We start from the raw sequence: 24,582 nt of genomic DNA on the forward strand, positions 1-24,582 counted from the left end.
CCCGGCCTGCGGTCCAGCCTGGCATACTTTGCGCTGGCTAATGCTAATGTCAATGCAGGCATAAATAAATAATTGCCCACCGCAGCACAAGCAGCCAATGGATGCAGCGGCGAACCAGTTGCGCGGTTAAATGTCAGTGGTTCTGGTCATGTCGCGATCCCAGCTACTGCACATTGGAGGAGTTGGAGTCTCGCGGGGAGTGGGAAAGTGGCCACCTCAGCCAGGTATTAGCTGCCCATTTCATGGTCAAGGATGGCCGTAAGCCAACTGTGCTCTGCTTCGGCGGCCTTAACTGGTTCGTGTGCCCAGGAAGCGCTTAACTGGAGCACATTACCTCCAGTTATGAGTCATGGCATCGGCCTGGCATTTAGTAAGCTAACACCATGCTAATCCGTCTGGGTATCCGAGCATCGTTGGGCCCAGCCAATTAATGTGATTTATGCAAATTGACAAACATCTTAAATGGCAGAGGGATCGATCTGCGGCACGTGGGCGTCGTCGATTATGGCTCATGGTTAATTAATGCAAATCGCGGCCAAGCCATTTGATATGCGCGAGTGGGAACCTGGGAACTTAGGAACTCCCCCCATATCTGAGAATTTGTCACGCCAATATTCTGACATCGAGCTCTTCTTTCCCATGGCTTTAAAACAACCGCACTCAACCATTAGATATACATTTAAATTACAAGCATAGTGATAATTTTTAATAATATTTCATTGATTTTATTAATAAAGCCGCTTTAACAGAATTTCCAGTTCACGGCAGCGAACAAAAATGACAGGAAAATATCCATGAAAAAGCAGATACTACTCAGCACTACCAGGTCTTTGTAGTCCAGAAACATGCTGCGGAATAATTGCAAAGTTTCGGTTGTTGTCAGGCCAAAGTAAGAGGCGCAGACAGTCAGGTTGACCATTTGCTTGCTGATGAACACGCAGAATCGCTTGCCCCGAGTCATGTAGGGATACAGGGTGGACTCCCTCCAACTTCCGGTGACTGGCTGCCACAGGGACCAGTTGATCCAGAGCATCTCGAAGTGCATGTAGAATCTACCCTTCCAGGTGTCAAAGAACCGCACATCTCCCTGCTTATAAATCATGTTCGATGACAACAGTAACTTTTTCTTTTCCACAAATTGCCGGGCTATGAAGACCTGCGTTTCGTGGGTCTGAATGTCGTTCACCTCGATGCGACGCAGGAACCAACTTGGGAAACGTCCAGCGTTGTTATGGGAAACTAAAACCCGTGTGGGTATACGGATATCTCGAGTACGGATCCAAAGGTACAGTGTGGTATTCGGCTTGAGAAATATATGCTCAGGATCCTGTACAACCCTGATTGACCGCTCCTGTTCCAATTCGTCATAAAGAACCAATTCTAAGGATGCGGTGGTTCCAGAATTAAGGCGGCCCCCTGTCCTCAAGGATATGACCAGATCATGTAGCTCCTCAGCAGACTTATCATCCCTTTCGAATTCCGGTATAAAAATGGTCTTGCTGGGCAGGCGATTTCGGTAAACAAAGAGCATTAGTATCCATATCAGTATAAGTGAAAATAGAATGATATAAAATGAAAGAATGAAAACATTGAGATGTGGTTCTGTATAGACACAATCAGGAACTTCAATGCTGGGAATGTAGTACAAGTAGTTGGTATATGTCCCCAGGATATTGCATTTGCAACGAACGCCAGTCCTCACGCTGAGGGACATCGTGGGATAGCATCCGTAGTGTACCCAGTGTTGCTTATCGGGATTAGAGCTATATGACCAGGTCTCACAGCTGCGAATTTGAAAGGCGAACGCAAAGGTCGCTGGGCCATTCTTCACCGGCGTATTAGGGCTATTTCTGATCGTAATGTTCGAGGCGACTCGCAATGCAAGGTATGCCCTTAGAGCCTGATGGCAGTTATTCCGCAGAAGAATGATCTTACTCTTAGTGCGCGCAGGCACAATGCACTTGGAAGAGGAAATTTCGCGGAACAAGGGCTTCGTTTTCAGCTTCGTCACAACCTGCAGCCTGTGAGTGGCCTTAGTAAAGTGAATGGCCAGCACCGAGTGCTCCATCAGCACTATGCGGTAAATACCCACAGTCCTTATGGTTCGGAGGCTTCCCTCTCTCATGCAATTCACGTAGATCCCAGCTTTGGGCACTTCATCTGTTATCGAAGACTTCTTCTTACTTCTCGACTTGCTCCGCAGCTTTACCAAGGAATCGTTGTTATAAGTATTTATGGTCTTATAGAGAAGCCGACTGCGATTTAGAATGATGGGGACAGTGAAATTATCTTCATTTTCATAAATGCGCACTGAGAGTACAAGAGAACTAGGCTTCTTCTCGAGTGGGTACCACCAATTCAGTTCCTGTTTAATGGACACGACTTTGAGGCAGACCCTTCCCTTGTTTGTTCCCATAACGTCCTCAAAAACACCCGGCGCAACAAGAACCCACTGAAAATGATCGCGGGTGTGTACTCGAATCTTTTTCTTTGGGAATTTTTTGAAGCATTGAATATCAAGTGTTACAGAGCTTTGCTTCTCCCCTCTTTTCTTACCAAGCTCTGTTCGGTAGGCATTATCCCGAAGATAATTTAAGTGGCGGTATAGACGCTCCATTTGCCAAGTGGAAAGCCTGAACACGCCTCTCTTGTTCTCCAACGCTTGAGGCGTAGCGATCAGTTTTTCCAAAAGAGGCTCTTCTAAGTTGTCAGATATTTGTGCCCTATGGTACTGAGAAGTTCTTTGGCATAAGGCTTGCATTACTTCGAATACTTCTAAGCAGGCTAGTCTAATGTTGATGAATGGTTGTTCCGTAAGAAAGTGCACGTCATCATCAAGGTATATTTCGTCGAAATTATCATTAATTTTGTTTACCAACATGATTAATAAGGTATCCTTTTTCTGATCTGAGGGGTACAAACGGTACGCTAAAGTTAAGGTTAGGTTCGCCAGTCTTGCGAGAGAACTTCGCGATTGAGGATGAATGGTTGTGAAATGCCGTAAAAGAGCTACTCCAGAATCCGTGTTATGCAAGTGCTGCATTATGGATTGTACGGTTTGCAAGTACCGAGGCAGGAGTCCTGGCTCCAGAAGGTTTGGCACATTATGCGGAATATTTCTTAGAGCATTGATCTTAACCCTTATCCAACTGGTGTGGCATGCGTACAATACATCGCATACCAGAACTCTTACGCTATCAGTGACAGGTAAGTAAATCTCGCAGTTGCAGTCAAGACAAGTTCCAAGAAGAACTGAACCCGCGTAATACCAGTACTCTATGGGTTGGTTTAGCGACACAAAGTTTCGACAACAAGGAAAAAATGCAGTCACAGCCTCGAGGCCTTCCGTTGGAAAAATGGAACAGGTTCCACCGGAGGGCCCAGGATTTTTTATCAGGACTTTACTCATCCGGCCGTGACGCCCATCTTCCGAAGAAACGACAGACCTGATCCGGGTCACATTCGATGGTGTCCTTAAGTTAATTATTAATTCGCGACCAGTGACCACTAGCTGACCATCAATAAACCACTGAGTTCTAAAATTTTTCCTGCCACAATTTAGGCATCTTGAATGAAGATGAACCTTTGCATTGGGAATAAAGTAATTCCTCTGGCAATTCCTGATGCATTCTATGGTTACCTGTAGCATTTTATTTTTTGTCATGGTAATAACTTGCATTGCTTGCGATGAAACATTTGGATCGTCATCCCTAATCACTTGTAAACGAAAGATATATCTGCAGTTAGGCTTTAGGGAATTGGCAGGAATAGAAAACACAGCAACTATTAAAGAAGAATATTTTAAAGTTACTTTTAATGTGGCTTATGAAAAATCTCACCCGACGATATGTTCCGATGGCAAAAGCGATTTCGATTGTCGTCCCATGAATAGCAGTTCCAATAATAGTGCGAAAACTGAATATCCCCACTTCTTTTGGAGAAATCGTAACTCAGGGAGCCGTTCATCCAAAGTGTTTCACTTTGTTGAGCCCGCCTTGTTCTTCCGCCAAGAATTACGGATTTCACCGGACCCATAATAAGTTTGACATAACATCGAGCTCCGAAATAATATCCATTGGACCTTCCCTCGACTTGTAGAACATAGAAATTTCGCCACAATTCATAGGTAGTAGAAAACCGTAATGTAAAGGGTCGAATATTAATGTAAGGATTATCTGTAGAATATGATGCAAACTGTGCTGTGGAAAGGATGGATAGAAAAGGTGATTTACTAAACAGGACTACTCACTTAACCCAACTGCATCGCTCAGGGTCCAATTATAAAAATCACTCATTTTTAAGTCACAATCTTCCAGAAATTGTGCATTTGTAAGAAATCCCCGAGTGATCAGAACCTCTTTTGGGGACTGGGGATCTGAGCACGCCAGCATTGTCAATTGCGGAGCACACAGCTGAGGAAGACTTACAACAATAGATACGATTTGTATTACTTCATATATCATAATTGGCTTTACTCGACCAAGAAGCGAAAGAGCTGTATTACTAGCAGTCCAAAAAGTAGCTGTTAGGTTTGCGAAGTACCCCTCTTCATAATCGGGTTTTATTTCAGTTTTAATTCCGAGAAACGAAAGCTCATTACTGATTGATGAGGTCTTTTCAAATTTTGGCGGCATTTCTTTTATCACGTTTCCAACTTCAAAATAGGCCAACAGGTAGTCCGGCGTGCTGAGCCATACTATAATGGTGGACTTAACTGGTAGAATTTCCATGGTTATAACGATATAAGTTTGTCTTCCGAGGGGCACAAATTCATTGCAATAAATCTTCATATTGGCTTCTCTCAGTTCATTTGTTTCAGCAAACGGAATAGTTAAGTGCAGTATTAAAAGTACAAGTATTTTTTGATTTATAGACATAAAGTCATTTTTACTAAAGGAAATGATTGAAATTTCTAGGTTGAGGCATAATTTAGATTTTTAAAGTTTGGAATCTATGCTGCTACATTACTTAATAAAGTATAAAGTACCTAAAAAGTGCCATTTACGTGTTCTACTTAGTTGACATACAAAATTTGCTAGCCAATATCTATTTTTCTACAGTTTGGCGTATTACCGCAAAGAAACGGTATGTGATGGTCATCAACTACGAGGGATTCAAAAATTAAAATTAACAATTCATTTTACTATCTATCAAACTTACTATCTTAAAGGTATCAAGAGAAATAATAATAATTCCTCTTGCTGAAATTTCTGCAGGACGTTGTGCCCGGCCCATTAGAAAGAGTATTTTCTTTTGGTATCGCAAAGAACCCTCAAACCACCTGCTTTCGTAGGCAGTCTCTGCTATTTTGGTACTCTGAAATATGTTCTTGAATTAAGGGGCTCAATATCGTATGACTTACCCACCCAGTCGATGAGCATTTGTCCATGTGAGCTGACCATATAAAATTGGGCTGCAACACTCACAAAGAGCATCATATACGAAATGCCCTCCATGTTAAAACCCTGCACTACGGTATAGTAGGCCATACAGCAGAGTAAACTGGCAGTGGTGAAAAGATTGGAGGCCAAAAGGAGTCCGAATACAATATTTACATCCTTGTGATAGCTGGAAAAAAAATGTTCTATTTTTTAAAAGTATTTATATCTAATGATTTTTAAAAATCTGTAAGTGGTTCCAACTTACCGGAGAATTAGTTGATGTCTTGTAACCACTATTGCCAGAAAATTGCAGTCTTGTTCTTCTGTTTCTCTACTCGGACAATAGGATGAAATTAACTTGGCCAGATAGGCAAAGTGCATTGAGATCTGACTGGAAATACACATCATCCATAGGTCTGTTCCCAAGCTCACATTCACGATAAATTGACTATAAGTAAAGTCTATTACATAGCCGGCCACATACCCCAAGGGCGATTCTGAATCGAAGCTAAGACGCGTGGGGAAAATGCGTAGATAGGGAAACTCGGCTTTTCCGAACCCTATCAGATACACAATGCAGGACTGAATGAGAGGTCCTAATGCCATGAGGACCATTGTAAAGTAATATAAACCTAAGACATAGCGAGTTGTTCGCGATAAGTAAAATCGGTTCACACCGTACTCCCTTTGCTTTTGCTCATCATGCGGATATATTTCCTTCAAGTTATTACTCAGCAAACGTAAGCGTTTTCGATATGTCATAAATGTGACAAACTTCACTTGGGCACTGAACATGTAAAAGAAGTGGAGACCTTGCCGCATAATTTTGGACGGGCTACCGGCCAAGGACTCCCACTGAAGGATCCTTAAAGTCACCATTGAAGCCTCGTAGAAGTTGCTCACCACGCACAGCACAAAATAGCTGCGTAGCAGAAGATTCTGCCATCTGGGTCTGGATGAGTCAAATAGATCATATCCCAGGGTCTTGAACATGACGTTGGCCATGTAGGTGTAATCCTCGTAAGAACGCTGCTTTTCCATTTTCTGCTGCTTTTTGGCTGCTGACTTGGCCACTCCTTACTTTAACTGAGTACTGACTTTTAAAAACAAAGCGTTTTATAACCTCTAAAGGAGGTTTGAATAATTTATGGTTGAATAATTTCAATTGAATAATTTATGGTCTAATTGTTTTGTCACTTTGTATTGAGCGATTTCTTCCTTAAACTCACATTTCATGGCGTTAGCCTTTTCCAGTGTGAAAAGCTCATTAAAAATTTAAGTTGTGGTTGCATAATAGCTTCCGGTTGTCATCGGTTGTAGAAGGTTTCCGACCCTATTTGAAGTCTGAAATCTCGGAAACTATAAAAGTTAGGAAGTAGGTTCCTGGCATGTGAGTTCTTTAACTGCTTGCGCAGAGAATTTTTTCGAATTAGTAAATTCGATTTTGTTTAAAATATTACTATAGAATTGGTTCAATCGGAGCATTCATTGAAAAGTTATAAGCAACTGAAGAGTGGAATCTTGTTTTCAATCACTTACTGTTTGCAAATCTCCCTCGCACTCCCCTTTTTGAATAATGGGTATTTCATAGTCGTTGCCATCGACTATAGCGTTCTGTTTTGTTACATTTATTGCATGTTCGGCAGCGTCCCATGAAGCGGGCAGAGCGAATATCTATACTCAGTATCTGCCAGCACATGTAGAGCGCAGAACCTTGCAAAATACCCACAGAAATGCATTACAAAATTTATTTTATAGAAATAAGTCAACTATTCCACAATTAAAGTATGATTTTGAAATACCGTACAATACATACATTTTGTACTTAAAGTGATACTTCTTTCATTTCTAACATTTCACTAACAAACATTTATTTTCCTACAGTTTGGCTTATAACCGCAAAGAACCGGTATGTTATAGTCATTAACTACGAGGGATTCAAAAATGATTATGATTATTGATATATGGTTTTATAAGAGCCAACTTACTATCTTAAAGGTATCGAGCGAAATAATAATAATTCCCTTTGCCGATATTTCTGCAGGACGTTGGGCCTGTCCCATTAGAAAGAGTATTTTCTTTTGGTATCGCAAAGAACCCTCAAACCACCTGTTTTCGTAGGCAGCCTTTGCTATTTTAGTACTCTGAAATGGTATTTTTATGAGTGAACTAATATGAAAACTTTTACCCACCGAGTCGATGAGCATTTGTCCGTGTAAGCTGACCACATAAAACTGGCCCGCTACACTCACAAAGACCATCATATACAAGAAGCCTTCCTGACCTAAACCCTGCACGACGATATAGTAAGCCACACAGCAAAGTAAGCTGGCAGTGGTGAACAGATTGGAGGCCAAAAGAAGACCAAATACACGATTTTCGTCCTTGTGGTAGCTAAAAATAACACATTTCAAGTCAATAAGAGTGTTATCCAATTTGTAAATGGTTTCAACTTACCGAAGAATAAGTTGATGTCTTGTAACCACCCCTGCCAGAAAATTGCAGTCTGTTTCTTCTGTTTCTCTACTTGGACAATAGGATGAAATCAGCTTAGCCAGATAGGCAAAGTGCATTGAGATCTGACTCGAAATACTCATCATTCAAAGGTCTGTCCCCAGGTTCGCATTCACGGTACACTGACTATAGGTAACGTCAATTACATAGGCCACTAAATAACCCAAAGGAGTTCCTGAATTGAAGCTAAAACGCGTGGGGAAAATGCGTAGATAGGGAAACTCGGCTTTACCGAACCCTATCAGGTACATAATGCAGGACTGAATAAGAGGTAAAAATGCCATGGAAACCATTGTAAAGTAATATAAGTACGAAACAAAGCGAGCTACTCGTGATAGGTAAAATCTGTGGACATTGTAATCCTCTTGCTTTTTCTCACCAAGCGGATATAAGTTCTTCAAGTTATCGCTCAGCAATCGTAGGCGTTTTCGATACATCATAAAACTTTACGTCGGAGCTGAACATGTAAAAGAAGTGCAAGCTTTGTCGCATAATTTTGGAGGTACCTTCCAGGGACTCCCACTGAAGGATCCTGATAGTCATCATTAAAGCCCAGTAACACTTGCTCACCAAGCACAGAGCGAAGTAGCTGCGTAGCAGAAGGTTCTTCCATCTGGGTCTGGGTGAGTCAAACAGATCGAAGCCCATCGTTTTGAACATCATGTTGGCAAAGAAGATATTATCCCCGTAGGAAAGCTGTTTTCCCATTTTCTGCTGCCTTTTGCCTGCTGCCATTTCCACTCCTTTCCTTAACTGGGCTCTGGCATTCAAAGACCGTGAGTTTTATAACCGCTAAGGGACGCGGTGTGGCCCACTGCCATTAATATAAAATGGGCATTGAATAATTTATGGTCTAATTGTTTTGTCACTCAAGTGTTGGGCATTTTTGTTCTTTAAACTCACGGCAAATGGGTTTGCCTTTGGAGTGTGAAGAGCTTATTAAAAAATAAAGTTGTGGTTGTATAGTACCTTCCGGTTGTCATCGTTTTTATTTAATATTATTTATTCAATATTATTTTTAAATTACCGCATGCGGTAAGCCGATCCGGGTAAACGAAACTTCTTTGTATGTCTTGATAACAAATTTAGTCTGCTGTTAAACAATTTATAAAGCCACTGACAACAAGTTTTGATACTGAAAGGCAAAGCTAGTTCAAAGCTAACACAAATCTTCAATGAATATTTAAATACCGAAGTTAGATAAATTCGAGCCAATTAATTAGGCGACAAATATGCAGCGGCTCGTTTATGCTAATTAGCTAATAAAGATCTTTTGTCTGCCCCTCGGCAGATCTTATTTAACGCATTCCGCCAAGCCGCCACTTCAGAATCGGAACCATAAAGTAAAGGAATGGCCAGCATTTGGACATTTATGGTCCCAGATGTGGACAAAGTCGGGTTCTGTTTTGAATAGAAGTCGAATTTGTTTGGGCTAACTCGGATGCCTATTGATCCCAATTTGTTTTGTTCGCAGCTATCGCAGCCATAGGAATGCTAATTTCGGCAGTTCAATAAATAGTATTCTCGTTTTGAGGTGCTCGTAAAAGGTTCCAATTAATAAAACGAAAACTCGCCTTGGCTGGCACGCGACTTTTGCTGACTAGTGTAGACACAATTACAAAGCTATTGTTGCACTCGTTGACTGCTGTCAAATCGCACGCGAAATGTGAAGGCCGGCGATGCAATCGAGATGACTTCCCCCCAATCCTCTAGATACCTCCCGCCCCCAAAGTATCTTCTCCACAGCCAACTCAAACTTCATTCATATTCATTCATGTGCCCGGGTCTCAGTAGCCCATTCATGCTTTATTCACCTCAATTTCAGATGGAAACAATAAATTATATTCGACACAATTGTGTTGGGTTGAGGCGAAATCCAAACTTTGCTAGCTTTTTTATTGATTACCTAAGTAAGAAATATCAAATGGGGTAATTACCGTTTTGTTTCTAATAAATGACTTTCGTGCTGCGAATGTTAGTTAATCTGTAATCGTAGGAGTGATGGAAGCCAAAGTGGGTGGAAAATAATGGAAAATGTAAATCTCGTTCTCCATTAATTTATTCACTGGCTTCTCGAATTTCCCTTCTGAATACAAAATATGTCTATAATCGAAATTAGCATTCATATCTTCATATGCTTAAACACGATTAAGCACTTAACGCCCCCCAGCTGTGTTTTTTGTTAGGCAATCGTTTTGTGCGCTACTCTAAATTTTAATTATACAAACAAAAGATACGCGAATTATAATAAAAACCAATCTAAATTCTAAACGGAAATTGCCAAACTCTCCGGCACGAGAGTTTATACGATGGCCGCTGCACAGTGGGTAAAGTTACCTATATATCGGCAAAAAAAAATTGGTTACACTATTTAAATGGCGTGTTATTAATTATGTGAGAGTACTTTAGGTAAATAATTGTTATTTTCCAATATGAATATCCATTTTTGTTAAAAAAATTTCAAATAGAATTATTACTATTGGGGAAATACGTTCATTTAATTAATATTTTAGTTTCGTGTGATTTGTCTTTGCTCTTTTAATAGTGAAACTTAAAACTACTGCTCTTGATTGGTACGTTTTTGTGGATATTTCTTTCTTGCACTGCTCTTTCTTAAATGCCTTAGCTCATGCTAAAAAATCGGCAATTCCATCCACAGTGTGCTGGTCGAATAAAATACATTTTATGGACTGAAATTTGATGCTTATGCAAAATGGTTCGGCTGGAATTCCAAGTTGGTTATAAAACGATTCGATAGCAGAGGACGCTGTTACAGTTCCGTCGAACAGATCACCGCCGAAAGTCGTCAAAAATAAAAATGTTTTTAAAGCTGGTAAATTGGAGAGAACCCTCCTGAAAGTGCTGTGATCCTAATTTTCGAGTGATTTTAGTTCTCCTGCCTACTTGTGCTCTGTTTGGCTGCCATCGCATGTGAGGGACAGCCCCAGTACAATCCCTACCTAAGGAACCCCTACTACAGGGATCTGTACTACAGGAACCGCGATCTGTACAATCTGCGTCGCTTCTACGATGGATTCTACAAGAAGTACAATCCCTACATTGCCGCTGCTCAGGCCAGGATTGTGGAGCAGACGAACGATGTGAACTACGGAGCTGGTTCCTATGCCTACAACTATGAGACGGAGAACGGCATCCATGGCGAGGAGCGGGGAGTGCCTGTGAGCATTGGCAACCAGCAGCAGGAGGAGCAAGTGGAGGGGGCCTACTCCTTCATCACCCCTGAGGGTCTGCGAGTAGGAGTCAAATACCTGGCCGATGCCAATGGCTTCCGTCCCGTGATCACCTGTAAGTACCTTTAAATATATAGATAGAACCCTGATTTATGTGGTTTTTTCTTTAGATGACGGTGTCAACTCCGCATTTTATGCCGGTCAGCCAGCTCCAGCCAATGTGGCCATCACCAAGCACTAAGTTTGCTTATTAGTTGAGTAAAAACGAGTGTTCAGCCTTCTTAAATTAATACAAATAAATATTTAAAATATTTAAAGCCTTCTTTAGCTAATACAAATATTTGAAATATTACCAAGAAGGTTTACTCTACTGATTCGGTTAGCTGAAGTCAGCCATTTTTTCTTTTATCTATTGATTACAGATCAGTAAGCTCATCTACTAGCGTTAACGCCTTAAAAGCTCTATCTATTTCTCAACCAGCTGAAAAGTGTGCTGCAAATAGCTTCTAAGCTTAAAAACAATATATTGAAATGTGTTTTGAAACTTTATATGAAAGTTGAATGAGTGAATAAAAATTCACTGAGTCATAAAAACATTTCACATATCATTTTTTTCAAAAATTAATGAAAATGTAAAGTCAAACCTAATCTTAAAAAAAAGGCAGTCCAGCGGTTGGAAGGTCAGGCCTAATATCAGCCTGAAAAAATTGGGTCGGTTCCCGCTTATCGGAAATGTGTATACCGAAATGAATTCGACGCCTACAGAGAACACGTACTTAGATTAAGACTTGTTTTGTTTTTGTCTCGCCTTAGTCGGTTCAACAAACCCATCAATTCTTTAACACCGCCCGTATATTGTGTACTGAAAATGTTGATTATATTTTTGCCAAAATGTCAGATACTCTCATTATCAACTGCGATTCGGCCTTTAAAACCCAATGTGCCGTTCAACTCAAGGGCCTTTTGGCGATCTTCAAATTCCTCAAACGAAAAAATCTTGGTATCTGGTGATCTTCAAATTCCTCAAATCAAAATTCTTGGTATCTGGTGATCTTCAAATTCTTCAAATCAAAATTCTTGGTAGTTTTAACAAATATTTATTAGATTTTATTTCGGTATATCATAATAACAAATTAATTAGCTTATGCATAGCAACATCGTCAAATTCGACAAGTTCGACAGATAAATAAATACGAAATAACATAGGAGCGGACTATATATACGAATATTCTCCGGTTGCAATTCGATGCTGACATTCTTCACCTTCCTTTCATTTTTTTGTGGATTTTTTTCGGTATTGCGATGGCTTGTTATAGGGTTTGCCCTGATCAACAGGATCATCGGGGCAAATGCATGGGGAATGGAGTGGGGTGTTGGATTTTGGGTTTTGGATGGACTAGGACTGTTTCTGGGGGCTTGGGTAGCGGGAACATATGGCTGTGGATGAGGCGAGCTCGGGACCCGCGCTTAGTGCGACTTCTGCTTCTTGGCGGCCTTGCGGAGGCGCTCCAGCTCGGCCTGCTCCTCGCGCTCCTCCTCCTCGGCCAGCTCCACCTCGTGCTCGAGCATGCGGATCTGATCGCTCAGCTCCTTGGGCATCTCATCCAGATGTATCGCCTTGATCTGGGCCTTGATGTCCTTGGTCATGTGGTTGATGCGGAAGCCGCGATGGTCGAACTGAGCTCCTCCATTGGCTTTGTGCTGCTCCTCCACGTACTTAAGGGCACGGACAATGGCCTCGGGGATCGGATGGATGTGGTCGCCCTGGGGCATGAAGCCACCGTCGTTGGAGGCATAGTTCACGCGGTACAGCTTGCCATCGTCTCCGGTGTACTCATAGAAGCCCTTGGCGTGGGTTCCGCCAGTGTGATGGAGCTTGGCCTGTTCCTCGCCATAGATTCCGTTCTCGGTCAGGTAACTGTTTGGTAAAGGGAATATAAACTAATTGTTAGAAAGTATATATATAGCTACAAAAAACTACAGAAATCTGGTAATATTAAAATTTTAAAATACGAATTAAGAAATGACAAAAAAAAATCTGTATAAAAATAATAAATAAGTAAAAATCCAAAATATTAAATAAGTAAAAAACCACTTGAGAATTATAAGGACTCAAAATTTCCCACTTCACAGGTCGAAAAAAACACTTGAGAATTATAAGAATCTTAAAATAGCGTATTGCTTCCCCACACAGAAACTTACGAGTGATCGTATTTGTCCTGCTTGCGGACCTCTTCCTTGTGCAGAATCTTGTGGCGACCCTCGTCGTCGTAGTTGAACAGGATACTCCGGGGCGTGGTGGTGGTCGTGGTGGTTGTGGTCGTCGTCCTCTTGGTGGTGGTGGTGGGTTTCTTGGTGGTCGTGCTCTGCGAGTGTTGTTGTTGTTCGAGTGTGATCATTCATGTGGTTTCTGATCGAGCGTGTGTGCATGCGAGTGTGTGGCATGGTGTTTGGTGGTGAAGGGTTTGTTTTTTTTTTTTTTGGGTGGTCATGCAGGATACCGTGTGTGGGGGTGTCATGTAGCGCGGAATTTTCGTATTAATTGCAGGGCCGAAAAACGTTCGCATTTTTGCTTGTATTGTTTATGAATGCAGGGGTTGGGGTTTTAGTTTGTGGGGGATAGGATTCACTGTGTTGACCGGATGTTGGAATACTGGGGATCTTGTGGGTACTTGAGGATTCTTAGTACTGTGTGCTCAGTTGGTGAAGGGGTTCATGATCGGGAAAGCCGTACTCCAGGGGAATTGCTGGTACGTTAAACTCGGCGTTACTTACTGTGTACAGGTCGTGGCTGAAATGGGAATATATTCTCTTATAAAATACTGTCCACCTTTCAATCGGGCTGAGTTACTCACTTGTAGGGCCTGTCGTCATGGACATAGGGAAGGTTCAAACCGGCATAGGGCCCATACCCACCATCATAGGGATTGGGAATGTGGTGGTAGATGCCTAGCTCGCGCTGATCGTCCACATGCCTATAAGGCTGGGGCATGTGATGATAGCGACCTTTCGGGGGAAAAAGAAATCACATAGGTTAGTGGGATGCCCATTCGGAGTATCTTCCGGTTGTCTGAGTGCTTGGGTGAGTGACTATTCGAAACTATTCAAGTTATACATATCCAACATTAGATATTTACAATATTAATTAGTTTCTCATTAAGTTTTTTGTACAAAGGAGGCAGTTTAATCTAAAACAAGTTTCCAATTTAGGTTTTAATTCGAGTTAAGACCGCATAAACAATAGTTCGGAAACCATGATATTTTTTAGAAAAGATTTTGACTGCTTTTTGTGTGAAAAATGAATTAATGAAACTCTCTTCCCTTCATAGTTTACCTAAACTGTCTTGCGAACCACTCCGGCCTATAGTGCGAGTATAAAAGATTGAATTTTTAATATCAGAGTGCTCAAGTTGTGTGTGTTCTTTGGTTAGTGATAGAAGCTCAGCTCAAGGCCCGTGCATTCTGAGTTTTGTTTACAATTTCGCTAATTTCAGACGTCAGCCTTGAGCTTGAACCTAATTGAGAGTCAGCAGATTATTCGTATGGCTAAGTGTGTTATCGGATTCGTCGGTTATACAAATATACATGTATATATAGTATGCATGGGTAGGTTAGTATCTGGGCAAGTCGGGCTTGCTTTTCGATCGATTCACATTGCTGGCAGGGTTAGTGGGCGGCGGCAGCGACATGCAGTCAGTGGGCGTGGCAGAAGGCACGATATTTGTAAGGTGGTCTCACGACAATACCTTCGTTCTGCGAGCTCGCATGGTAGCGTCCATCGTCGCTGGGGCGATACTTTCCATCGCTAGAGGATTGCTGTGGAACCGTATACTTGCCATTGTTATCCGGAACGGGACTGGAGTGGCAGACAGCAAAGAGGGCCTGCAGGAGGAAGGAGGAAGAGGATGTGGTTTGATTACCCTCTGGTTTTTATTGCCATAAAATACACAACAGGAAGTGTGGAACAGTTCAATGTACTCGGCCTCTAGGCAGCTTAGTTCTGAATTTATCTGCGGATGCTACTAATGATTCAACGCTTGAGAAAAGGTGCAGCCACCAAGCAAATTTTAATTGTGCTTTAACTTGCTCGTCAAACAAGGCAGCACGAGGTAGTCAAATTAAATTGGTTTAACAAATATATATATTTCTGGGCGACACTTGAGTAGCACTGGTTAACACAACACATTCGGCACTGATCAGGATGCACATCCTTTTCGCTACTCACCACGACCAGGGAGAAGCTCAGCATAGACTTGGTGAACATGGTGGCGTGGATTATCCTTCGGGTTAGTGTGTATCCTTTGACTGGCTGTCTGGCCTGAGTGACTGGCTAATCCTGCTCGAAAGGCGGCTGCAACAGGAGTGTTTGGTTTCCCCTCCAGTACACCGGATTTATATAGAAATATGCCAGGTTCGCAGCCGCAGCGCTGCTCTCGACGCATCGTCGCGCCTAAAATCTCCGAGAGAAGTTCCATCGGTTCACTTCGGTTCATCGGCTAAATTTCTTGAAGAGGTATACTATACCCCAAGCTGCTCCCTTTTGATTTTAGACAGATGACGAGCCGAATTCTTCTGGTCTCACCTTTTTTTCGGTTCTCTCAGCCTCTCCAGCGCTAATCGCTCTCCGCATCGATTATTTATAAAGCGTATCAATGTCGCCAGTGTGTGTAATTACATATATTACCAATTAGGCAATTTGTATTATTTGACAAATGTCGCTTTATCGAGTTCATCGCCCAATATTGTTCTTTCCAGAACTAAGGATACGCGGCTTTCGATGACTCGTCGTCGCGTTGTTTACTCTAGTTGTGAAAAGAAATTCCCAGATTTTCTCTGCGTATTGTCATCGAAATTCGTCTGAACATTAAGAGCGAATCATCTTGGAAACAATTTTATGGGGCTGATTACTGAAGGTGAAGTTCAGGTCAGCGCAAACGTCACCAAGCCGAGATTACCATATAGGTAAACTGTATTTAGCGTGCTGTTTTTTTGGGTCGCTTAAGTGGGAAGAACTTCTTGTTTTGGTGTCAAGGATGGGGGGAAAACACATATGACTTAGGGAGAAGAGTTCTAGAAGAATGCAACTTTAAACTTTCCCGATAACGTATAGGAAGGAAGCAATATTCTGAGTAAGCCTGTTAACTTCACAGCTGGAGCCCGAACTTAACTAGTTGTGGCAAGCGATGACAACATCGCAGCGCTGGAATCGCAGATTCGGATCCCCAACTACCTGGAGGCACTCGGAAGCGCCATAAAAGTGCCGTAATGAAATCATAAATTACGCACCAGCGGAAATACAGCAAAAGCCGTATTTAAGTATATAAATAAAATAATAAAATATGAAACCATTCAGACAATCCAGACAATGCGCACGCCAGCCGCAATGCGAAATGCATTAATATCGGAGCCGAAGATCGAGCTGGAGGTGGAGATGAGGATGGGTTTTCGGCCTGGGGTTGGGTTTCGGGGCTCACAACATACTGACAACCGGAATCGGATGGAGCCGGCAAAAGAAAAATGTTGACAAAAACGAATTTAATTGTTTGTGGCAAACGTTGACACCGAGGCGCTGACAGTGACAGCTTGGGGATCGGCTTGGAATGTGTCCTTAACGGGTTCGAGTCTGAAGATGCTGTCAAGATTAAAGCGGCTGCCGAGCAAAAACGGAGGCTTAACCTGATGATCTTTCATTAGCAGAAAACTACTTTTTATAGTTTAAACCGTTTTAATTCATTTCGTACAGTTTTTCTTGGCTTGTTTACAGTCTACAACCTTTGGATGCTGAATAGTCTATAATACTACTATAGAAAGGGAAAAGTGTTTGATAAGGCGCTTGCATTTTCATTCATAAAAGGCCGAGACTTACTTGCTCTGAAAACACTTCCAGCAAAAACAATAAAATGGTTTATATAACCATACCTATAACTACTAAATTAAAAATAAGTGAATAAATGAAAAAATAAATAAGGATATAAATAAATGAAGAAATACAGAAATAAAGATATGAAGAAATAAGAAGAACAAAGAAATACAGAAATAAATAAATAAATAAAATATATATATAAAGAAAAAAAGAAATTAATAACTAATTAAATTAATAAATAAATACATAATTTAATTTTTATTGAATACGCCGAAAAATAGTGTAGTTGAAATAAGCACAGAGATCAAAGCATATCTTTCTTTTTAAGCCACGACTAAGAAAGTGAAATATAAAGTATATAAAGGCTCAGAACTCTGGCCCGATTGTTTTCAGTGTACAGCCTCTTGGAGAATGATTGCCAGCGCACATTGGCGGGCAAATGCCGATTAATAATAGCAATCCACATAAACTGTGATTAAACTGCCGCATCTTGGGACTGCCGAGTATCCAAGCACCGGGCGTTGGATGCTGGATACCGAGCGCCGAGTGGCGAGCGCCGAGTATCGATACTGCGTCACAGTCACTGCACTCCAAAGGTCGTACGCTGAACCCAGAGCCGGGGACCCGGGACGGGATCGCAGTGCAGATCGGCCGGGAGGAGGTGATCAGTGATCAGCATACCATAACCACCTCCACCACGGAGCAGATTGTGGTGTGAGTCAGGCGCGTGCTGTTATTGTTACTTCTCTCGCGATTTCGGCTCTTGGCGATATCTATATGGGGGCATGCATTAAAGTCACAAATACTTAATAAATATTTAAATAAGATGACTTTTTAATCAATTACACGTTCGATTTGTGATGCTGAGACGTTTGCCACTTGATTTGCATGCTATTCGAATCAGATATCAGATCTTCACACCGCAGGAGTGCTGCTGGTGTTATTTTATTGGTCCAGCACGTTATATACATGGTGTTGTATGTTATTCGTCACTGACCTTGAACAGCAAGCTGGCCAAATCTCACACTTTCTTCGATGCGTCACAATCACAATCCATATCTGAAGGCCCGTGTAGGATCGGTCGGATGTTAATCTGGCCGGCCGGTCAAGTATTTATGATCCATATCCAATGTCAGAACGAGTTTGTTTGGGTTTATTTGGTATCAGTGACTTTATTGACAAGGTTTCACCTTTGAAAAGTGTCGCACACAAATGATTAATCTGCTTAAAACTATTTTTGCGGCCTAGAGAGTTCCAGGAAGTGTCGATCAGTTGTGAGGCGCTGGGGAACACACCCCAAAAAGTGTCGTCGACTAGACGGGAAGAGTGGTTGTCCCACAGACGAGGGCCAATAGGATCAGAAGCGATGAGGAAATGCCGACTCCTCGAATCGCTGAGTTGCACAGCGATCCGCGACAGTTGCACTCTATCGTTCTCTCCGTCTTAGTACAACCCTCCGGCAGTTCATGTATTGTATACTTTTTGACCCAATCCTTATTGATATATTCCTGATAAATTGTGACCTGTTTGCCACAGCCTCTTCTCGTCCGGGTCCACTCTTTTCCGTGAACCAGGGAGTGCATCACAATGGTGGAGCACATCGTCGAGTTGGGGCACTCCCGCACGTTTCCCAGGGAGTTCTCTGGAGAGCCGCACGTCGTGTCCGCATCCTTGCACTCGAAGCACCGCATTACGTCCTCGCCAGAGGCCAGACCCGCGATCAGCCCGACCAAGCAAATCCACACTTGGAGCTCAGTTCCGCCGCCCATGATATCCGGACTCACACTACTTGGTGCTCTTCCGAAGTTGGAGGAGCGCGATAAATCCGAGTCTCGCTAAAGAGTTTCGTATTTTTGAACTTATATGTTTAACGCCGGGGGATCAGCATGTCTCGTTGTGCGCCCAAGTCCCAGCTGATATGCAAGTAAATTTGGGTTTATCTCAACCGGAATGTTTTTTGTTTTGCTTTTGGAGGGCGGTTTCCTATCATTCAGGGCTGTGAACTAGAGCATTATGCTAGTGGAGCATGTTTCACTCGCCAGCCATGGCTGACGTAATCTCGGGCGCTAGAGTCCTTATCTTATGCTCATATTTTGTATGGTTTGAAAATAAGAATATTTAAAATACGTTGAATCATTCCATGATAATACTAATAAAATGGGTAATATTCTCAAAAAGGAAATTAATAAAAATAAATACTTTTGAATTACGATGTATTAAGTTAGGGATATGGTTTTCCTTAAAAAGTAATCATGTTTCTAAAGTAAAAATCGTTCTGTATATTTAAAATTATCAGTTCCAATTCATTTTAAGCTTAATTCAAAATGTGATCTTAAGGCTGTTAACTTTTTAGAAGATATAACATTTTTAGTATCTTCATTTTAAGCAAATTCCTTTTCAATTCTAAAAATGCCTTACTTTTTCCTCTATGAAATTTTGCCAGCCTTAACTTCAAAGATGTTTGCAAACAGATTACAATAAGAATGGCGTTATTTTCTGAACATTCCTGTTTGGGATCAGGAGACCTCTCCGCCCGGCTCCGCATATGATTTACGGGAACCTTCACCCCCGATTCTTCTGACGGACTTTAGTATTTAGCGCAAAACAAATGAAATCTTTACAGGCTGTGCATTCTGGCAATGCCTATAAATTAGTCTCATTTTCGCGTGGGCTTTCGCACACATTTCGCTGTCGATGCCTCGAGTATCATTTTTCTCCGCTGAGTTTCGGATTTGGATTTTACCTGGAGAGTTCTGATGCTCACCCGGTTTGGCTGTCAGAGATTTGTTTAATTATCATTTGCTCTGCTTTTGGTTTAATTAGTACACTTTGAGGCATCGCAGTCTCAGCCGCTGTGAGCGAATAAATCAGAATTGCACGTCTATAAATATTGGTAGCCGCTGAAGCCAGTTTAGCCACCGAATGCCACAATAGATGGATCGCTTTTGGTAGCACACGGCGCATTCACATTTTAATCGCTGCCATTAAGTACAAGCGATTTATGCCACCAATGGCTGGCATTTGTTTCACCCAACGAATTGCTTTACAAAACGAAATTTAGCAGTGGGTAAGGCCAAAATAACTTGGCAATTGGATCAGAGGCCCAAACAATGAAACAAATTACCAATCACAATGAGTCGTAATTAGATGCGCGTTGGCTGAATGATATCAGAGTTCCCAAAACCCGACACCTGGACTCGGCTTGGGTAACCCTAAGTAACCAGAGTGTAAGCGGGTTCAAAGCTCTGGAATTATTGATCAATCTTGAGCGCGTATTTTACCCTCTCTTGGAGGTGCTAAATAATATAAATTTCAATGCAATTTCATTGCGGCTCTTGTAAGGAGAACGCGAAATAAATTGTAATAAAAAGGAAAAGTCGCGTATTCATAAATTTTCTGCCTGACAAGTGCGAAAAGTGAGATGTGATTTCATTTCACCAGCGCCGGATGATGAGATCAGCGCAATGGAATTTCGATTTTATGCGAAGTGAACTTCCACAGAACTCCCTAGTGCCATCGTGACGAGATAAATCCAGTTGGCTGGACCGCGGAATTATCGTTAAATATTTTACTGCAGGCGCCGTCTGCGGGCAACAAAGTCTGCGGCTGAAATCAATTTATATATGGCCATATTTATAGTTGGCAATTGTCAGCCGTAAGTGGCGATAATTTGCGCACTCGCATAAATTGCGGCGCGAAGGACGATTTGTAAAAAAGCGCCTGGGAGGGCAGTATTCAAACACGATTAATTAATTGCCCACACCAAATTACGCACCATACGCTCGCTACCCATTGCCAGGGGCAGTCTCTCCTTATTTATTTCAGATGAATAATTTAAATACGAAACAATTCGGGATTTCACAAACCAGACTCCACAGCGAACCTGTTGGCTTATCAACAAGTTGCCATTATAATAGAATTTTAATTCCCCATCGATGATCCATCGATTGTCGGGAATCGATTAAGCCAGAGACCAGGGTTTCTTAACCCCCCGTGAGTCATGGTACATCTTGTTTCGTTTAGTCACTTCCTTACCACGATCGAATAATCCAAATATGCACAAGGTTCGAGAGTCAAGAGTTCAATTCAATAATTCAATAAAACCTTGTTTTGGGGTCGTGGTTGCTTTCGATTTCTCACATCTTTTCAAGCATTCTAGGGTCTGGGATCCACCGCTGTGTTGTGATTACCAAAATCATCGAATCCGACAAATGATTAATGGATACCGAATCCGTTGAGTTGACCGATCTGCCAGCTTGATTGATTGACAGCTATTATTGTTATTAATGCTCATTAAAACAAAACGGGCGTTTTATTGTTTATGATTCGTGTTAAATTTGATTTAAACGACACTAATTACCTTTGATCCTATGGGATTTGCTGAAATGTAAACAAATTGAAACTCGTCTGGCCCATCGATCTTCGGTAAACGGAGGCGGTTGAATGTCTTTTTCGGGGATAATCTCTTCTGGGTTGTGGACAGCTGACTCACAAGGCGATAAAAAAGGTGAACGACTGCCGACCAATGATTAAGGACCGATTTGAAGCAATAAAATTACATTTGAAAACAATAAAATGTGGTTTCCTCATAAATTGAGAAACTTAAGACTTGCTAAATGTAAGTTAATTTGGTTTTCTTATTTAAAAAAAAGAAATAACTATTACCTAGAGACCGCAAAAATACTAGCGAAGACTTAAAAATGATAAACAGAAAAGAGTTATGAAACATTAGTAAATTATAAAAATCATACAAAGGAAACAATTTTGTTAACAAGTTAGATAAATTATTTAATAGAAAAACTTAAATAGATTTCGTATACCACTTGTACTTTTTTATTTCTTCACAAATGCCAAATTGATGTTGATTTTATTATTTTAAAAATTTGGTTAACAAGGTGCTAGCATTCCACTTTTTTTAACGACCAATTTTAACGACTTTAAAATGATCAGACAAGCGAAGTATAATCTTCAATACAATTAATTGAGGTATTTTATATGTTAACATACTAATTAGTTTCATTTATTTTTATATGTACGATTTAAAGATGACATTTTTCCTGCACTTGTCGCCCCCAATTTCGATCCGGCCTGCCCGACATGCACCTCTGAAAGGTTAGAGGCGATGAGTGGCTGCCAATGCAAACGAGTTGCCAACTAAGTTGATTCTGAATGGCTTGTTAGTATGCAAAGAATTCTAAACAGATGAGCAGCCACCGAATCAGCTCGCGTCCCGCCCATATTTAAGCCATTTAAACGATGTCGTCTTGGACATAAACCTTGCGATTTACTATCTGAACAACAATCGTCTGTGGGGACCAAAAACTAAAATAGCCAGCTGGCGCCTTAGGGTTCAATCAGACGTAATCAAGTAGTCGACATGGACACACGTTTGCTGGTTGCACTGTTGCTGCTCGCCGGTTGCAGCGGTGAGAATCGGGATCAGGAGCGGGACCAGGATCGGCTGAAGCGAATAAAGCCCGGACGATATATTCCCGATCTGCATGGGGCCACGGGTTGGTATATTCCGGATAACAAGGGAAAGTACCAGCACGATCCCAGGCCCTATGACGGCGGCTACGGGGATCGTGGTGAGCCGTATTACAACGATCTTCGAGGCCTTTTCACTAATGCCCAGAAGCAACTGGAGGCCAAGGTTCAGGAAGCTGGCGATGGCCTATCGCTTGGCCCTCGCGATCACCTGCGCTTCATGATCGACTTCAACTTCAACGGCACCGGCTGGCAGATCATCCAGTTCCAGTGGGTCCGCGATGGCGATGAATCCGATCCAGATGCCAAGCAGATTAGCTATTTGAATGAGAACAAACTTTGGGACTCGGAGCAGGCCTATGAATATCAGCAGCCCGAGCATGGTTGTCAGGTTAACTGTCAGCCAGAAGCCGCTGAGTATCAGGAGCCACAGGAGCCTGTCCAGAGTCCAGCTGGTAATCAAGAGCATTCTAGAACGAACATCAATTCAGAGCAGGATGTGAGTACACTGAAATGTCAGGAAAAAATTTAAACTCCTACTTATTATCTCCCTGCTTTTCAGCCTGCCAAGGTTCATGACACCATCAGCGAGGTCCTGGAGTACATCCAACAACGAATCCTTCCAAACTTAAAATGAATCTGTTAAATATTATCTGAAGTACTATAAAAACTGTAACGATTAAATAATAAATCACGAAAAATATTATTGGTTTTTTGTTAATCTCAAACAGCCATCCTCTTGGCCGAATTTTGGGAATCCCATTTAATATGATGTGCTATACGATTCACCCAATCAAGAACATTTTTTAGATACAACACCCGCACAATCCTTTCAAAATTAATCAATACAAATTCTATGTAATACATAGTAAGTGTGTATAAATAACCCGTAAAGAAAGAATTTAAGTTTTATGGCACACTGATTTATTCTCTTTAAACTTCGGACAGAGTTTATTTCTTGTCCTTGGCATTTGCTTCCAGGAAGGCCAACAATTTTTCCACATAGGGTGGTGGAGGAGGTGCCGTGGGCAGGTGGGCGGCACTCGGAACGAAGCCATTGTCATCTGCCACGTAGTCCACTCGGTAGAGGATGCCATCGGGTCCTGTGTACTCGTAGAAGCCCTTGGAGCGCAGACCCTCCTCCTCGGTCAGCTTTTCGATGCGACCACTTTCCTCACCCAGAATGCCGTTCTCCGTTTCCCAGCTATGAAGAAATTTCATTAAAATTGTTCTAAATCAGAGGGGTAATACCCACAGATAGTGATAGCCATCCACTTCAACGTCGTCCTCCTGGCGGATGATTTTCCAACCATTTCCACCCTCGCCTGATCCACTACCCTTGGGCAAATTGGCAGTTGGGTCGATCACCGCCGGCGGTGGAGCAGTGGTAGGTCTTGGCGCGGGTCTGGCTGTGGTTTTTGGCACAACCACAGATGATGCACCACCACCTGCCCCGGCGCCACCTCCTCCACCACCACCTCCTCCTGCGTTCTTGTCCGGCACATATCGACCCCCTCCGCCAGAGTAAGCACCGCCAGGACGATCGTCGTGCACGTACTTGTTGTCCATGTGGTTATAACGTCCGTCATTGCCGCCAGTGTACTTGCCATCGTTTCCGCCACGATAGCGTCCATCATTGCCGCCAGTGTAGCGTCCATCGTTGCCTCCGCGATAGCGTCCATCTGCAGCACTCGCCCGTGTGGGCGGAGGACGATAACGCCCATCGGCCTGGGCCAAAACCGTAGCCACGAAGGCTATAAGAAGAGCAATCTGCAAGTAAGGTACTTATAGATAATCCATTGTTTGCATAGTATCCAACTGCAGGCGACCCACCGTTACGCGTATCCACATCGTCGAAGATGAGCAATGAAAAGATCTAGCCGACGGATCCCAGCTTTATATCTTTCGGATGCACCCCCACCGATACACCCACATGGAACTAGCCACTCCGAGCGGGTTGCTGTGCCTAATTGCCACTGCTCCGACCGGTGACTGGAACAATTAAGCGTCTTGGTTTACGAGGCGATTAATTCATAATTTGTTGGACGGCGGCTTTCCGATCTGATGGCTCAGCGGGAGAGGCTATTTATTGAAGATCTATTGCTGCGTTGTCACGAGCCACACAGTTTGGAAACACTAGAAGCTG

At 42.3% G+C, this 24,582-nt stretch overlaps 7 protein-coding genes and 1 pseudogene across 13 annotated transcripts; 2 read left to right on the top strand and 6 right to left on the bottom strand.

Annotated features, from left to right (window-relative positions):
- Positions 1-684: 684 nt before the first annotated feature.
- On the bottom strand, positions 685-4,917 carry LOC108022211 (uncharacterized). 4 transcript variants are annotated; one of them, XM_050887878.1, is made up of 4 exons: positions 4,476-4,917; positions 4,250-4,412; positions 3,840-4,199; positions 685-3,783 (listed from the first exon to the last, which is right to left on the bottom strand). In XM_050887878.1, exons 1-4 carry the CDS (start codon positions 4,875-4,877, stop codon positions 743-745), a joined length of 3,966 nt encoding a protein of 1,321 aa, XP_050743835.1. In that variant the 5' UTR covers positions 4,878-4,917; the 3' UTR covers positions 685-742. The 4 variants fall into 4 exon arrangements, 3 of the variants coding, with proteins under 3 accessions (XP_050743835.1, XP_043947894.2, XP_043947895.1); XM_044091959.2 differs by having other exon boundaries at positions 4,250-4,917; XM_044091960.1 differs by lacking the exons at positions 4,250-4,412; positions 4,476-4,917 and having other exon boundaries at positions 3,845-3,957.
- A 129-nt stretch (positions 4,918-5,046) lies between these two features.
- On the bottom strand, positions 5,047-6,422 carry LOC108022416 (odorant receptor 49a). Its single transcript, XM_017091303.1, has 4 exons — positions 5,647-6,422; positions 5,367-5,568; positions 5,161-5,316; positions 5,047-5,103 (listed from the first exon to the last, which is right to left on the bottom strand). Exons 1-4 carry the CDS (start codon positions 6,420-6,422, stop codon positions 5,047-5,049), a joined length of 1,191 nt encoding a protein of 396 aa, XP_016946792.1.
- A 746-nt stretch (positions 6,423-7,168) lies between these two features.
- On the bottom strand, positions 7,169-8,603 carry LOC108022089 (odorant receptor 49a-like; annotated as a pseudogene).
- A 2,056-nt stretch (positions 8,604-10,659) lies between these two features.
- LOC108022091 (larval cuticle protein LCP-22) lies at positions 10,660-11,402 on the top strand. The gene is made up of 3 exons (XM_044091911.2): positions 10,660-10,728; positions 10,787-11,201; positions 11,257-11,402. The coding sequence occupies exons 1-3, from the start codon at positions 10,714-10,716 to the stop codon at positions 11,325-11,327; spliced, it is 501 nt and encodes a 166-aa protein (XP_043947846.1). The 5' UTR covers positions 10,660-10,713; the 3' UTR covers positions 11,328-11,402.
- Positions 11,403-12,167: 765 nt separating this feature from the next.
- On the bottom strand, positions 12,168-15,473 carry LOC108022238 (larval cuticle protein LCP-30). 4 transcript variants are annotated; one of them, XM_050887749.1, is made up of 7 exons: positions 15,312-15,473; positions 14,923-14,968; positions 14,421-14,447; positions 13,942-14,092; positions 13,862-13,877; positions 13,289-13,452; positions 12,168-13,004 (listed from the first exon to the last, which is right to left on the bottom strand). In XM_050887749.1, exons 1-7 carry the CDS (start codon positions 15,348-15,350, stop codon positions 12,554-12,556), a joined length of 894 nt encoding a protein of 297 aa, XP_050743706.1. In that variant the 5' UTR covers positions 15,351-15,473; the 3' UTR covers positions 12,168-12,553. The 4 variants fall into 4 exon arrangements, with proteins under 4 accessions (XP_050743706.1, XP_016946585.1, XP_050743708.1 ...); XM_017091096.3 differs by having other exon boundaries at positions 14,833-14,968; positions 15,312-15,472; XM_050887751.1 differs by lacking the exon at positions 14,421-14,447.
- A 1,804-nt stretch (positions 15,474-17,277) lies between these two features.
- Positions 17,278-18,718, bottom strand: LOC108022337 (uncharacterized). Its single transcript, XM_017091199.3, has 3 exons — positions 17,947-18,718; positions 17,781-17,880; positions 17,278-17,722 (listed from the first exon to the last, which is right to left on the bottom strand). Exon 1 carries the CDS (start codon positions 18,716-18,718, stop codon positions 18,263-18,265), a length of 456 nt encoding a protein of 151 aa, XP_016946688.1. The 3' UTR covers positions 17,278-17,722; positions 17,781-17,880; positions 17,947-18,262.
- Positions 18,719-22,293: 3,575 nt separating this feature from the next.
- LOC108022291 (uncharacterized) lies at positions 22,294-23,142 on the top strand. The gene is made up of 2 exons (XM_017091150.3): positions 22,294-22,935; positions 22,999-23,142. The coding sequence occupies exons 1-2, from the start codon at positions 22,327-22,329 to the stop codon at positions 23,071-23,073; spliced, it is 684 nt and encodes a 227-aa protein (XP_016946639.1). The 5' UTR covers positions 22,294-22,326; the 3' UTR covers positions 23,074-23,142.
- A 201-nt stretch (positions 23,143-23,343) lies between these two features.
- Positions 23,344-24,358, bottom strand: LOC108022235 (larval cuticle protein LCP-30). The gene is made up of 3 exons (XM_017091093.3): positions 24,270-24,358; positions 23,692-24,206; positions 23,344-23,640 (listed from the first exon to the last, which is right to left on the bottom strand). Exons 1-3 carry the CDS (start codon positions 24,285-24,287, stop codon positions 23,388-23,390), a joined length of 786 nt encoding a protein of 261 aa, XP_016946582.1. The 5' UTR covers positions 24,288-24,358; the 3' UTR covers positions 23,344-23,387.
- Positions 24,359-24,582: the final 224 nt, after the last annotated feature.

Source organism: Drosophila biarmipes, chromosome 2R, assembly GCF_025231255.1.
Source record: "Drosophila biarmipes strain raj3 chromosome 2R, RU_DBia_V1.1, whole genome shotgun sequence".
In the NCBI taxonomy this organism is placed as follows: domain Eukaryota; kingdom Metazoa; phylum Arthropoda; class Insecta; order Diptera; family Drosophilidae; genus Drosophila; species Drosophila biarmipes.

Coding starts and splice junctions, on each gene's coding strand:
- LOC108022211 (XM_044091959.2), bottom strand. CDS start 4,877: ATGTCTATAAATCAAAAAATACTTGTACTTTTAATACTGCACTTAACT. Junction 4,200..4,249: donor GAGCGATGCAGTTGGGTTAA/GTGAGTAGTCCT, acceptor TCCTTTCCACAG/CACAGTTTGCATCATATTCT. Junction 3,784..3,839: donor CCATCGGAACATATCGTCGG/GTGAGATTTTTC, acceptor CTTCTTTAATAG/TTGCTGTGTTTTCTATTCCT.
- LOC108022416 (XM_017091303.1), bottom strand. CDS start 6,422: ATGGAAAAGCAGCGTTCTTACGAGGATTACACCTACATGGCCAACGTC. Junction 5,569..5,646: donor AGACATCAACTAATTCTCCG/GTAAGTTGGAAC, acceptor TTTTTTTTCCAG/CTATCACAAGGATGTAAATA. Junction 5,317..5,366: donor GACAAATGCTCATCGACTGG/GTGGGTAAGTCA, acceptor AACATATTTCAG/AGTACCAAAATAGCAGAGAC.
- LOC108022091 (XM_044091911.2), top strand. Junction 11,202..11,256: donor CTTCCGTCCCGTGATCACCT/GTAAGTACCTTT, acceptor TTTTTTCTTTAG/ATGACGGTGTCAACTCCGCA.
- LOC108022238 (XM_017091096.3), bottom strand. CDS start 15,350: ATGTTCACCAAGTCTATGCTGAGCTTCTCCCTGGTCGTG. Junction 14,969..15,311: donor TGAGCTTCTCCCTGGTCGTG/GTGAGTAGCGAA, acceptor TTCCTCCTGCAG/GCCCTCTTTGCTGTCTGCCA. Junction 14,448..14,832: donor TGCGAGCTCGCAGAACGAAG/GTATTGTCGTGA, acceptor CTCGCACTATAG/GCCGGAGTGGTTCGCAAGAC.
- LOC108022337 (XM_017091199.3), bottom strand. CDS start 18,718: ATGGGCGGCGGAACTGAGCTCCAAGTGTGGATTTGCTTGGTCGGGCTG.
- LOC108022291 (XM_017091150.3), top strand. CDS start 22,327: ATGGACACACGTTTGCTGGTTGCACTGTTGCTGCTCGCCGGTTGCAGC. Junction 22,936..22,998: donor ACATCAATTCAGAGCAGGAT/GTGAGTACACTG, acceptor CCTGCTTTTCAG/CCTGCCAAGGTTCATGACAC.
- LOC108022235 (XM_017091093.3), bottom strand. Junction 23,641..23,691: donor GTGGATGGCTATCACTATCT/GTGGGTATTACC, acceptor ATTTCTTCATAG/CTGGGAAACGGAGAACGGCA.